Source organism: Siniperca chuatsi, linkage group LG12 (genome assembly GCF_020085105.1).
Source record: "Siniperca chuatsi isolate FFG_IHB_CAS linkage group LG12, ASM2008510v1, whole genome shotgun sequence".
In the NCBI taxonomy this organism is placed as follows: Eukaryota; Metazoa; Chordata; class Actinopteri; order Centrarchiformes; family Sinipercidae; genus Siniperca; species Siniperca chuatsi.
Window position 1 is genome coordinate 27,512,806 of NC_058053.1, and position 10,967 is coordinate 27,523,772.

Sequence of the window (10,967 nt, forward strand, 5' to 3'; positions counted from 1 at the left end):
AACCGTGGGTAACAAAGGACATCAAGGACATTCTGAATGCCAAGAGGAGGGCCTTTACTTTTACTAACAGGGAGGAGGTGAGGGCTATCCAGGCTGACCTGAAGGTGAAAATCAGGGAAGCCAAGGAGAAGTACAGGAGGAAGCTGGAGCGGAAAATCCAGCAGAACAACATGAGGGAGGTCTGGAGCGGCATGAAGACCATCACTGGCTTCAGACCGACTGGCAGCAGAGGAGTTGAAGGCAGCTTGGACAGGGCCAACGAACTTAATCTGTTCTTTAACAGATTCGACACACCGGCTCCGGCTCATCCCCCCTCTAACTCAGCTGCTGTCGGCCCTCAAGCTCCTCTGAGTACTCTGCTCCCCCTCCCCATCAGGCTAACGGCCTCTCCAGACCAACGACCCCCTCCCCACCTGTAACTTCTGCTGTGTGCCTGACTGCTGACCAAGTGAGAGGACAGCTGATGACGCTCCACTCAAACAAGGCTGCAGGCCCCGATGGAGTTAGCCCCGGGGTGCTAAAAGCCTGTGCCCTCCAGCTATGTGGAGTCCTTCAGCATGTCTTCAACCTGAGCCTGAGTCTCCAAAGGGTCCCTGTTCTGTGGAAGACATCTTGCCTCGTTCCTGTGCTGAAGACGCCGTGTCCCAGTGGCTCCAAGGACTACAGACCGGTGGCACTGACCTCCCACATAATGAAGACCCTGGAGAGACTAGTGCTGGAACAGCTGCGGCCCATGGTCAGACCCCTCCTGGACCCCCTTCAGTTCGCCTACCAGCCCCGGCTGGGAGTTAAGGATGCCATCATCTTCCTGCTGATCAACATCCACACCCACCTGGACAGGCCGGCAAGCACGGTGAGGATCATGTTTTTTGACTTCTCCAGTGCTTTCAACACCATCCGGCCTGCCCTGCTGGGTGAGAAGCTGGCAGCGATGCAGGTGGATGCCTCCCTTGTGTCCTGGATTGTGGACTACCTGACTGGCAGACCACAGCACGTGCGCCTGCAGCACTGTGTGTCGGACAGCATGGTCAGCAACACTGGGGCCCCTCGGGACTGTCCTCTCTCCCTTCCTCTTCACCATCTACACCACAGACTTCAGCTACCACACAGAGTCCTACCACCTTCAGAAGTTTTCTGATGACTCTGCTGTGGTGGGATGTATCAGCGGTGGTGATGAGGACGGAGTACAGGGCTGTGGTGGGTAACTTTGTCTCATGGTGTGAGCAGAACCATCTGCAGCTCAATGCTCAATGCAAAGTCAAAGGAGCTGGTTGTGGATCTACGGAGGGCCAAGACACCAGCGACCCCGGTTTCCATCCAGGGGGTCAGTGTGGACATTGTGGAGGACTACAAGTACCTGGGAGTACACTTGGATAACAAACTGGACTGGACCAAGAACACTCAAGCTGTTTACAGGAAGGGCCAGAGCCGCCTCTATTTTCTGAGGAGGCTGAGGTCCTTCAACATCTGCCGGACAATGCTGAGGATGTTTTATGAGTCTGTGGTGGCCAGTGCTGTCCTGTATGCTGCTGCACGCTGGGACAGCAGGTTAAGGGTAGCAGGTTGAGGGCAGCAGGCTGAGGGTAGCGGACGCCAACAGACTCAACAAACTGATCCGTAAGGCCGGTGACATTGTGGGGGTGGAGCTGGACTCTCTGGCGTTGGTGTCAGAGAGGAATATGCTGGCCAAACTACATGCCATCTTGGACGGTGTCTCCCACCCGCTCCATGACGCGCTGGTCAAACAAAGGAGCACCTTCAGCGGAAGACTCATCCCACCAAAAAGCACCACAGAGCGCCTCAGGAAGTCATTCCTGCCTGTGGCCATCAAACTATTTAACTCCTCCCTCTAAGGGTTAGTCTGTATGACCCTAGGTCACTAAACTGGACATTGATCATTACATCTCCGCCATACTTGAACAATTGTGCAATATTCAGTTTATTACTCCTGTGCAATATTAGTTTTTCCTATTTTAGTTTTTCCTATTTATTGATATTGATATTATTCATACCTCCATTACTGCTGTGCAATATCTTAATAATCTCAATAAGATACACTTAACTCGACAGTACATGCACCACTACTTATTACTTATATTATTATGTTCTATTATTATACTGTATTATCATCATCAACCGGTAAACCCACTTGGTATTTCACACTTATTTTATTTTATACTAATACCCACCTGGTACTGGTGTATTCTGAGTGTATTGTATTATATTTTTTGCTAGTACTTTCTCCTGTGTGCACTGACGTAAAGACGAGCTGCTGTAACAAAGAGTTTCCCTTCGGGGATCAATAAAGTATTTCTGATTTCTGAAAGGAAAAGAAACAAGAGTGGAAAATAACACAGGTAGTGTAGGAGAGTGATACAGGTTGTCTAACAAAGGAAAAGAAACAAGAGTGGAGAATAGCAGAGGGAGAGTGATAAGGAGGATTGGAGAGAAAGTGATGAAGATGATGATGGTGTGATATGAAGAACAAGAGAGGAGGAACATCAGTATCCAACAGAGACTGAGAGCGAGAGGAGAGGAGGGACAAACTGAATGTCAGAAAGAGATAAATCACTTGTATGATAAAGAGTTTTGGTCAGAATCTGCCAGAGCTGCAGCTTCTCCTTTCCTCCTCTCACTGTCTGATGGAGGTTGGTGACGGAGCGGAGCTCTGCTTTCCACAACTCCTCAACACCTCCTGCAGGAAGCCGACACTTCCTTGGTCCGAAGTTGTATTTCTGCACACTCTTCTGTCCTCCATCTCTCCGCTCACTGTGGCTCTCAACCTGCTTGTCATCATCTCAGTATCCCACTTCAGGCAGACATCAATTTCTCAGCAGAGCCTTCACTTATTAAGTTTTAGAAATGTGAAAAATGTACTTTTAGCTAGCTACTTTTCCCTTTTTCCACAATTCCACTGTTGCCGGGAGAAATCCTCCGAAAAACATCCTGCTGGTTTCCTGGTGACCTCGTGTGTTCCCTGTATAAGTATTTAGGGTGCATCATTACTTCTGTCTCAGTAGGAGACATGGTGCTCATATCAGCAGACCGATATGTTGCTATTTGTGACCCTCTGCATTACCCCACAAGAATCACTGTGACAAGAGTCAAACTCTGTGTTTGTCTGTGTTGGCTCTTTTCTGTTCTCTACAGCAATCTCTATTTAAAAGATGGCCTGACTCAACCAGACAGGTATATTTCCTGCTATGGAGAGTGTGTGATTAACACTGACTATGTTGCAGGAGCTGTTGACCTTGTTGTAACCTCTATTGCTCCCATTACTGTCATCATAGTTCTGTATATGAGAATTTTTACTGTGGCTGTGTCTCAGGCTCGTGCCATGCGCTCTCACATTACAGCTGTCAGACTCCAGCGTTCAGTGACTCCGAAGGCAAAGAAATCTGAGCTGAAGGCAGCCAGGACTCTTGGTGTTCTTGTATTTGTGTTTCTAATATGTTTCTGCCCATATTACTGTGTCTCTTTTGCAGGTGACAATGTGCTCAGTGCTTCATCTATAGCTTATGTGATCTATCTGCCTTATTTTAACTCCTGTCTAAACCCTGTGATCTATGCATTGTTCTACCCCTGGTTTAAAAAAGCTATTACTCAAATTGTTACGTTTAAGATTCTGCAGCCTGGTTCCAGTGAGGCCAACATACTGTAGGGAGGCTGTGAAGTGACTGAAATACGATCTGCTTGTTAAATTTAAACATGTGGTTCAGTGAGTGAATTCATAAATCCAAATAATGAAAAGATGCACATAAAGAGATGGATGAAATGCATTTTGTGTGTAATTCTGCTCAATGTCAGCTCCACAAAACTTGAATGTTTTCATTTTTTAAATAATGGTGATCATAATTATTAGTGTTGCTAGTAACATGTGGCTGTATTATGACACTTATGGCTCAGCACTTCTACTGTTATTTATATTGTGGCTGTAGTATCCAGACTCTCACGTGCTTTATAGTTATCAAATTCCACAAGGTTGACTGTGTGGTTATTAAACTGAAATTAATTGAATTCAATAAGCATTATGAAACAAAACAAAGGGAAATGGGTTGTAGTAAAATTCCTATAAGAATGAACACAATATACATACATAGAAAGTTTTATATTTTTGAAAAATAAGACACATGATACAATCAAAGAGTATGGTGGGTTGTAATTTAAAATTACTTTGATGTTATTCATGAAATTTAAAAAAGAGATATATAATATCCTATAGAGAAAGTCAAATAAGACTTTATTCACATGAATGGTGTTTTTTCAGTAGTTATGATTATAAAGACAAACAACACTGAACCCGCTTGAGTCCAACTCAAGACTTTATTGTTAAGCAGAACAATATATGGAATTCAGTCTCTTCAAACTATACTAGGGTACAATGCACACTTAGATAAGCTATTTATCCTGATCTTAAGACCCTCTCCTTTTATCCTCATACAGTCATTACAGGTCTAAATATACCCCCTCCTCATATCCTTATTTAGTCATGTTCTGTAGATCGAAACAAGGGGCACCCCCCTCCATTTTCAATTACGTGCTGGACTTAAACCAGACACCTTAACTGATTACCATCCAAACAGCAGAAAAGGGGAGGTGGATTTCTTCACCCAGCACCGTACAGTGAATAAGTACAGCAGTACACATCCCTCCACAGACATGTTTATTTACTACTGTAGTCATGGAAACACTCTGAATAGCTCTATATTGCCCCTTTAAGGACTGACATTTGTTATTGTTGTTGTCCTCTGTGAGTAAAATTCATAACTTAATTTTTAGTGACAATTTTAACCTCTTCTGGGAGCAGAGAAACTTTTTTAAAGAGAGATGGTATTCATCCCAACACGCTTGGTCCCAGAATGTTATCGGAAAACATATCTCACAGCCTCTGCTCCCCACATGCCTCTGTAACATCTCTGTGATGAAATGTTTCTTCAAATGTTTTTTTTTGCCAGAGACTGGGATCATTTCAGAAACAAAATTTGTAAAGAGCTAAGTATCTCGAAAGGTGTGTACACAGCATAATGGGATGGATCTGTGTCTGGAGAGACCTACTGTGTAGAAACAGACCTTGAGGTCTACGACCCTGAATCCTACATCTTTTTCAGACTATGCATGAATAATCTCTGTTATTCAAAAGGCGCGGTGGGGCACCCCTGACAAGGATAAACTCTACCCCATTACATCTCAAGTATGAGAGACATAGTTTACCACTGGTTTTGTAGTCCAGTGGAGTGATTGGGGGAGGGCCCTTGATGTTTTCTCACGTATCAATACATTATTCAGATGGTATAAGACGAATGAAAGTCTCAAAAGAAAAGTTTTTATGCCCACCTTTGCCCTGACCAGGATGACATGAGCTCCTCGAATATCTCCAATCTCTCCCATTTACAATACAATTATAATACAATAATTACTTGATAACTTTTGAACTGCTATTACTGGACTACAATTTGGCAAAAACTCACTCTTATCTACTTACTCTAGATGTCTACCGGCCTTCAGTCCGGATTACTGTAATTCTTTGTAGGCGAAATCCCTCTGGGGATCGAACAAGATGCCAGCGGTGAAGACGGAACCTCTGGATGGATGCCGGAGACGAAGGCGGAATCCCTCTGTAGGTCAAACAGGATACCATGACACAGACGGAAACCCTCTGGAGGCCGGCAGTGTGGCTGGAGATCAAGACCAGGGTCTAATGACTGGAGATCTGAGCAGGAGGCCCGCCGACTGGAGATCTGAGCAGGAGGCCGGCGACAAGACAGCAGAACTGGAGACCAGCGACAGAACATAAGGAGTGGGGGCCAGCAACAGGGTTGCAGAACTGAGAGGTGGTGGTGCCAGGGAAACAGGAGAGTCCTATTGAACTGTTCGACAACAATTCAATTCAATATTATTTATATAGCGCCAGTTTATAACAGAAGTTATCTCATTGCACTTTTCCTGTAGAGCAGGTTTATACTGTACTCTTTATAATATTATTTACAGAGACCCAACAAATCCGGAGAGGGAGGCACAATGCAAATACCTCCTAGAATTTTTAAAATAGTTGAAATGTAATTGCAGTGTTAATATTAATAAATTAATAATAATAGGAATGACAGCTATAGGAAAAATTATGTCAGTATTAATAACAGAGCCAATAACAACTGTAGTAGCAGTTATCGAGCAGGAACACGGGGGCAGCAAGTGGTCCACAACCACAGATCCAGACTCTGCAGCTCCGGAGGCAGAAATACCTGCTGAAAGCGACAGAAGGAGAGAGGAGAGAAACGAGAAAGCACAGAACTACGGGAGAGAGAAGATGTCAAGTTAGTAACATGCAGTAATGGAATAAAAATGCATACAGATTGAGAGGGAGAGAAGAAGAGAGGAAAGAAGTGCATCATGGGAAGTCTACCGGCAATCTAGGCCTCTAGCAGCATAACTACATGATGGTTCAGGGCTTACCCAAGCCAGCCCTAACTATAAGCTTTATCAACGAGGAAAGTCTTAGGCTTCCTCTTAAATGTGGAAATGGTGTCTGCCTCCCGAACCCAAACTGGGACCTGATTCCACAAGAGAGGAGCTTGATAACTGAAGGCTCTGGCTCCCATTCTATTTTTGGAGACTCTAGGAACCACAAGTAACCCTGCATCCTGGGAGCACAGAGTTCTAGTGGGATAATAAAGTATTATGAGATCTTTAAGATATGATGGTGCCAGACCATTAAGAGCTTTGTAGGTGAGGAGAAGGATTTTAAATTCTATTCTGGATTTTACAGGGAGCCAGTCCAGAGAAGCTAATATTGGAGAGATATGATCTCTTTTCCTAGTTCTTGTCAGTTGCTGCCGCTGTATTCTGGATCAACTGGAGAGTCTTAAGGGACTTATTCGGGCAGCCTGATAATAAGGAATTGCAATAGTCCAACCTAGAAGTAAAAAATGCATGCACAAATTTTTCAGCATCATTTTGAGACAGGATGTGCCTGATTTTTGCAATGTTATGCAGGTGAAAAAGACAGTCCTTGAAGTTAAAAGATAAATCCTGATCAAAGATAACTCCGAGGTTCCTTACGGTCCTGCTGGACACCAGGGCAATGCCATCTAGAGTAACTCTATCTTTAGATATAGTGTCTCTGAGGTGTTTGGGGCCAAGTACAATAACTTCAGTTTTGTCTGAGTTTAACATCAGAAATTTACAGGTCATCCAGGTCTTTATGTCCTTAAGGCATGCTTGAAGTTTAGTTAACTGGTTAGTTTCATCTGGCGTGTCATATGGAGTGTTTCCTAATAATATTGCCTAGCATATATAAGATGAATAGAATCGGTCCAAGCACAGAACCTTGTGGAACTCCGTGACTAACTTTGGCGGCACAGAGGACTCACCGTTAACTTGTACAAACTGAGATTGATCTGATAGATAGGATTTAAACCAGCTTAGTGCGGCTCCTTTAATGGCAATTACATGTTCCAGTCTCTGTAATAGGATGTGATGGTCAATTGTGTCGAATGCAGCACTAAGATCTAACAAGACAAGTACAGAGACAAGTCCATTGTCTGATGCAATTAAAAGGTCAATTGTAATTTTCACCAGTGCCGTCTCTGTGCTATGATGCACTCTAAATCCTGACTGAAAATCCTCAAATAAACTATTGTTATTTAGAAAGTCACACAACTGATTGGCAACTGCTTTCTCAAGAGAGAAAGGGAAGGTTAGATATAGGTCTCTTGTGGTAGTTTAGGTGTTGTCACTTCCTGTTTTATTTTGTAGTGTGTTCCTTCCCTGGTGTATCTTGTGGTATTTACTTCCTGTCGTTGTTTTCCTTCAAGTTTTGATTGTTGGTCCTTCCTTGATTGTTTGCACCTGTGTCTCGTTGTCTCACCTCCCCTAGGGTATTTAGTCTGGGTCTCTTCTTTGTTCAGTGTTGGATCATTGTTGTACACATGGTGTTCAATTTTAATGCCATATACCAGAATAAGGTCGAGGGTGTGGTTAAAATAGTGAGTGGCTTCATGTACACTCTGACAAAAGCCAATCGAATCTAATAATGAGATAAACGCAGTACTAAGGCTATCATTCTCAATGTCCACATGAATATTGAAATCACCCACAATAATTACGTTATCTGTTTTAAGGACTAAACTTGATAAAAACTCTGAGAATTTAGATAAAAATTCAGAATTAGGACCAGGAGCACGGGACACTATAACAAATAGAATTGGCTGTCGTGTTTTCCAGTTTGGGTGTGAAAGACTAAGAGCAAGGCTTTTGAATGAGTTATAATTTAGTTTAGGTTTAGGGTTGATTAATTGGCTTGAGTCGCTTCTGTCGTAGATGGCTGCAACTCCACCTCCTCGGCCTGTGCCTCGAGGAATATTATATTAATATAATATTATAGTATTAATATGACTGGGCAGAGTGGATTCATTTAGGCTAACATATTCTTCATGACCCAGCAAGGGTCAGCCTTTTTGTTTAGGTTTTTATTTATAACTCCTCTTCTGATAACTTTTGGGTTTATTAATTGAAGTGTTTGGGGGGCAGACACCGTCACTAAGGAGTTTTGGGTGGGTAACTGCTCTGGAAGCGCAGAGAAGCACGTAAGACTGCAACTCTGCCTCCTGGTCTCAACTCTGAGTTGTCATGGTTTAGGTCCACTAATAAAATCAGTCAGATTTCTGGCTATGAGAGCTGCTCCATCTAAAGTGGGATGAATGCCATCTCTCCTAATCAGACCAGGTCTTCCCCAGAAAGTCCGCCAATTATCTACAAAGCCCACATCGTTTGCTGGACACCACCTCGACAGCCAGCGGCGGAATGAAGACATGCGGCTAAACATGTCATCACTGGTCAGGTTTGGCAGGGGCCCAGAGAAAACTACGGAGTCTGACACTGTCTTTTCATATGTACAATCCAACTCAACATTAACTTTAGTGACCTCCGATTGGCGTAATCGTGAGTCGTTACTGCCAACGTGAATAACAATCTTACTGCATTTACGTTTATCCTTAGCCAGCAGTTTTAAATAGGACTCAACGTTGCCGGCTCTGGCCCCAGGAAAATATTTGACTATGGTCGCTGGTGTCACTAACTTCATGTTTCTCAAAATGGAGCTGCCAATAATCAGAGATGGTTTCTCAGTGGTTGTGTCACTGAGTGGGGAGAACTTGTTAGAAACGTGAACAAGTTGGTGGTGAACCGTGGGCTTCTGCTTAGGGCTATGCTTCCTTCGGACAGTCACCCAGCCTCCCTGCAAACAGGAGCTACCTCTGGTCGGTCCGCGATGGCTACTGGGGGCTGGCTAACTACAGCAGCTTATGATCGAGTTCCAATGGTGCGGAAACCACGTTTCCAATTTACTAAGCAGAGGCCTTAGTCTCATTTGATGTGGTGAAGTGAATGATTCTATTATTTTTGATTAATGCTTCAAACTCTTTGTTTAAGAATTCCTATCCTTTGTCTGTTTGTAATTTATGGGGTATTCTACCTTCATCTAAAACATCTTTAAAGGTCGATGAGACACATCTACCACTTTTATTTTTCAAACACCGAACCCCACTAGATCTAACTGGAAGTGGGTCGTAGACCTCAAGGTCTGTTTCTACACAGTAGGTCTCTCCAGACACAGATCCATCCCATTTTGCTGTGTACACAACTTTCAAGATTCTTAGCTCTTTGCAAATTTTGTTTCTGAAATGATCCCAGTCTCTGGTAAAAAAACAAAAAACAAATGTGTGGTGTAGTTCCATGAAGAAACATTTCATCACAGAGATGTTACAGAGGCATGTGGGGAGCAGAGGCTGTGAGATATGTTTTCTGATAACATTCTGAGACCAAGCGTGTTGGGATGAATACCGTCTCTCTTTAAAAAAGTTTCTCTGCTCCCAGAAGAGGTTAAAATTGTCACTAGAGGACAACAACAATAACAAATGTCAGTCCTCAAAGGGGCAATTTAGAGCTATTCAGAGCGTTTCCATGACTACAGTAGTAAATAAACATGGCGTCTGTGGAGGAATGTGTACGGCTGTACTTACTCACTGTACAGTGCTGGGTGAAGAAATCCACCTCCCCTTTTCTGCTATTTGGATGGTATTCAGTTAAGGTGTCTGGTCTAGGTCCAGCACCTAATTGAAAATGGGGGGTACCCCTTGTTTCGATCTACAGAACATGACTAAATAAGGATATGAGGAGGGGGTATATTTAGACCTGTAATGACTGTATGAGGATAAAAGGAGAGGGTCTTAAGATCAGGATAAATAGATTATCTAAGTGTGCATTGTACCCTAGTATAGTCTGAAGAGACTATATTCCATATATTGTTCTGCTTAACAATAAAGTCTTGAGTTGGACTCAAGCGGGTTCAGTGTTCTTCATCTTAATAATCATCACAACTGAAAAAACGCCATTCACGTGTGTAAAGTCTTATTTGACTTTCTATATTCTATATAGGATATTATATATGGCTTTTTTAAATTAAATAATAGCATCAAAATAATATTAAATTGCAACCCACCATACTCTGTGATTGTATCACGTGTCTTGTTATTTTTCAAACACAGAAAACGTTCTATGTTCTATATTGTGTTTATACTTATGGGAATTTTAATACAATCCATTTCCCTTTGTTTTGTTTCAGAAGGCTTATTGAATTCAATTAATTTCAGTTTAATAACCACACAGTCAACCTTGTGGAATTTGATACCTTTGAGCTACAGACAGTTCAGGAACTGAAAAGACACAGGTTTGATATCTGCGACACCCAGCAAGTGTCATAATACAGCCACATTTTAATAGCAACACTAATAATTATGATCACCATTACTTAAAAAATGAAAACATTCTTCACAGGTTATGTGAAGCTGACATTCAGCAGAATTACACACAAAATGCATCTCATCCATCTCTTTATCTGCATATTTTCACTATTTGGATTTATGAATTCACTCACTGAACCAAATGTTTAAATTTAACAAGCAGATCGTATT

At 42.7% G+C, this 10,967-nt stretch overlaps 1 protein-coding gene across 1 annotated transcript; it reads left to right on the top strand.

The window, feature by feature from the left end:
* The first annotated feature begins 2,415 nt into the window (after positions 1–2,415).
* On the top strand, positions 2,416–3,791 carry LOC122885948 (trace amine-associated receptor 13c-like). Its single transcript, XM_044217743.1, has 2 exons — positions 2,416–2,850; positions 2,898–3,791. Exons 1-2 carry the CDS (start codon positions 2,577–2,579, stop codon positions 3,659–3,661), a joined length of 1,038 nt encoding a protein of 345 aa, XP_044073678.1. The 5' UTR covers positions 2,416–2,576; the 3' UTR covers positions 3,662–3,791.
* Positions 3,792–10,967: the final 7,176 nt, after the last annotated feature.

Excerpts from the sequence above, each read along its gene's own strand:
- LOC122885948 (XM_044217743.1), top strand. The coding sequence starts at position 2,577 with ATGATAAAGAGTTTTGGTCAGAATCTGCCAGAGCTGCAGCTTCTCCTT. Across the intron at positions 2,851-2,897 it reads TCAGCAGAGCCTTCACTTAT|CTTTTTCCACAATTCCACTG; the intron begins TAAGTTTTAGAA and ends AGCTACTTTTCC.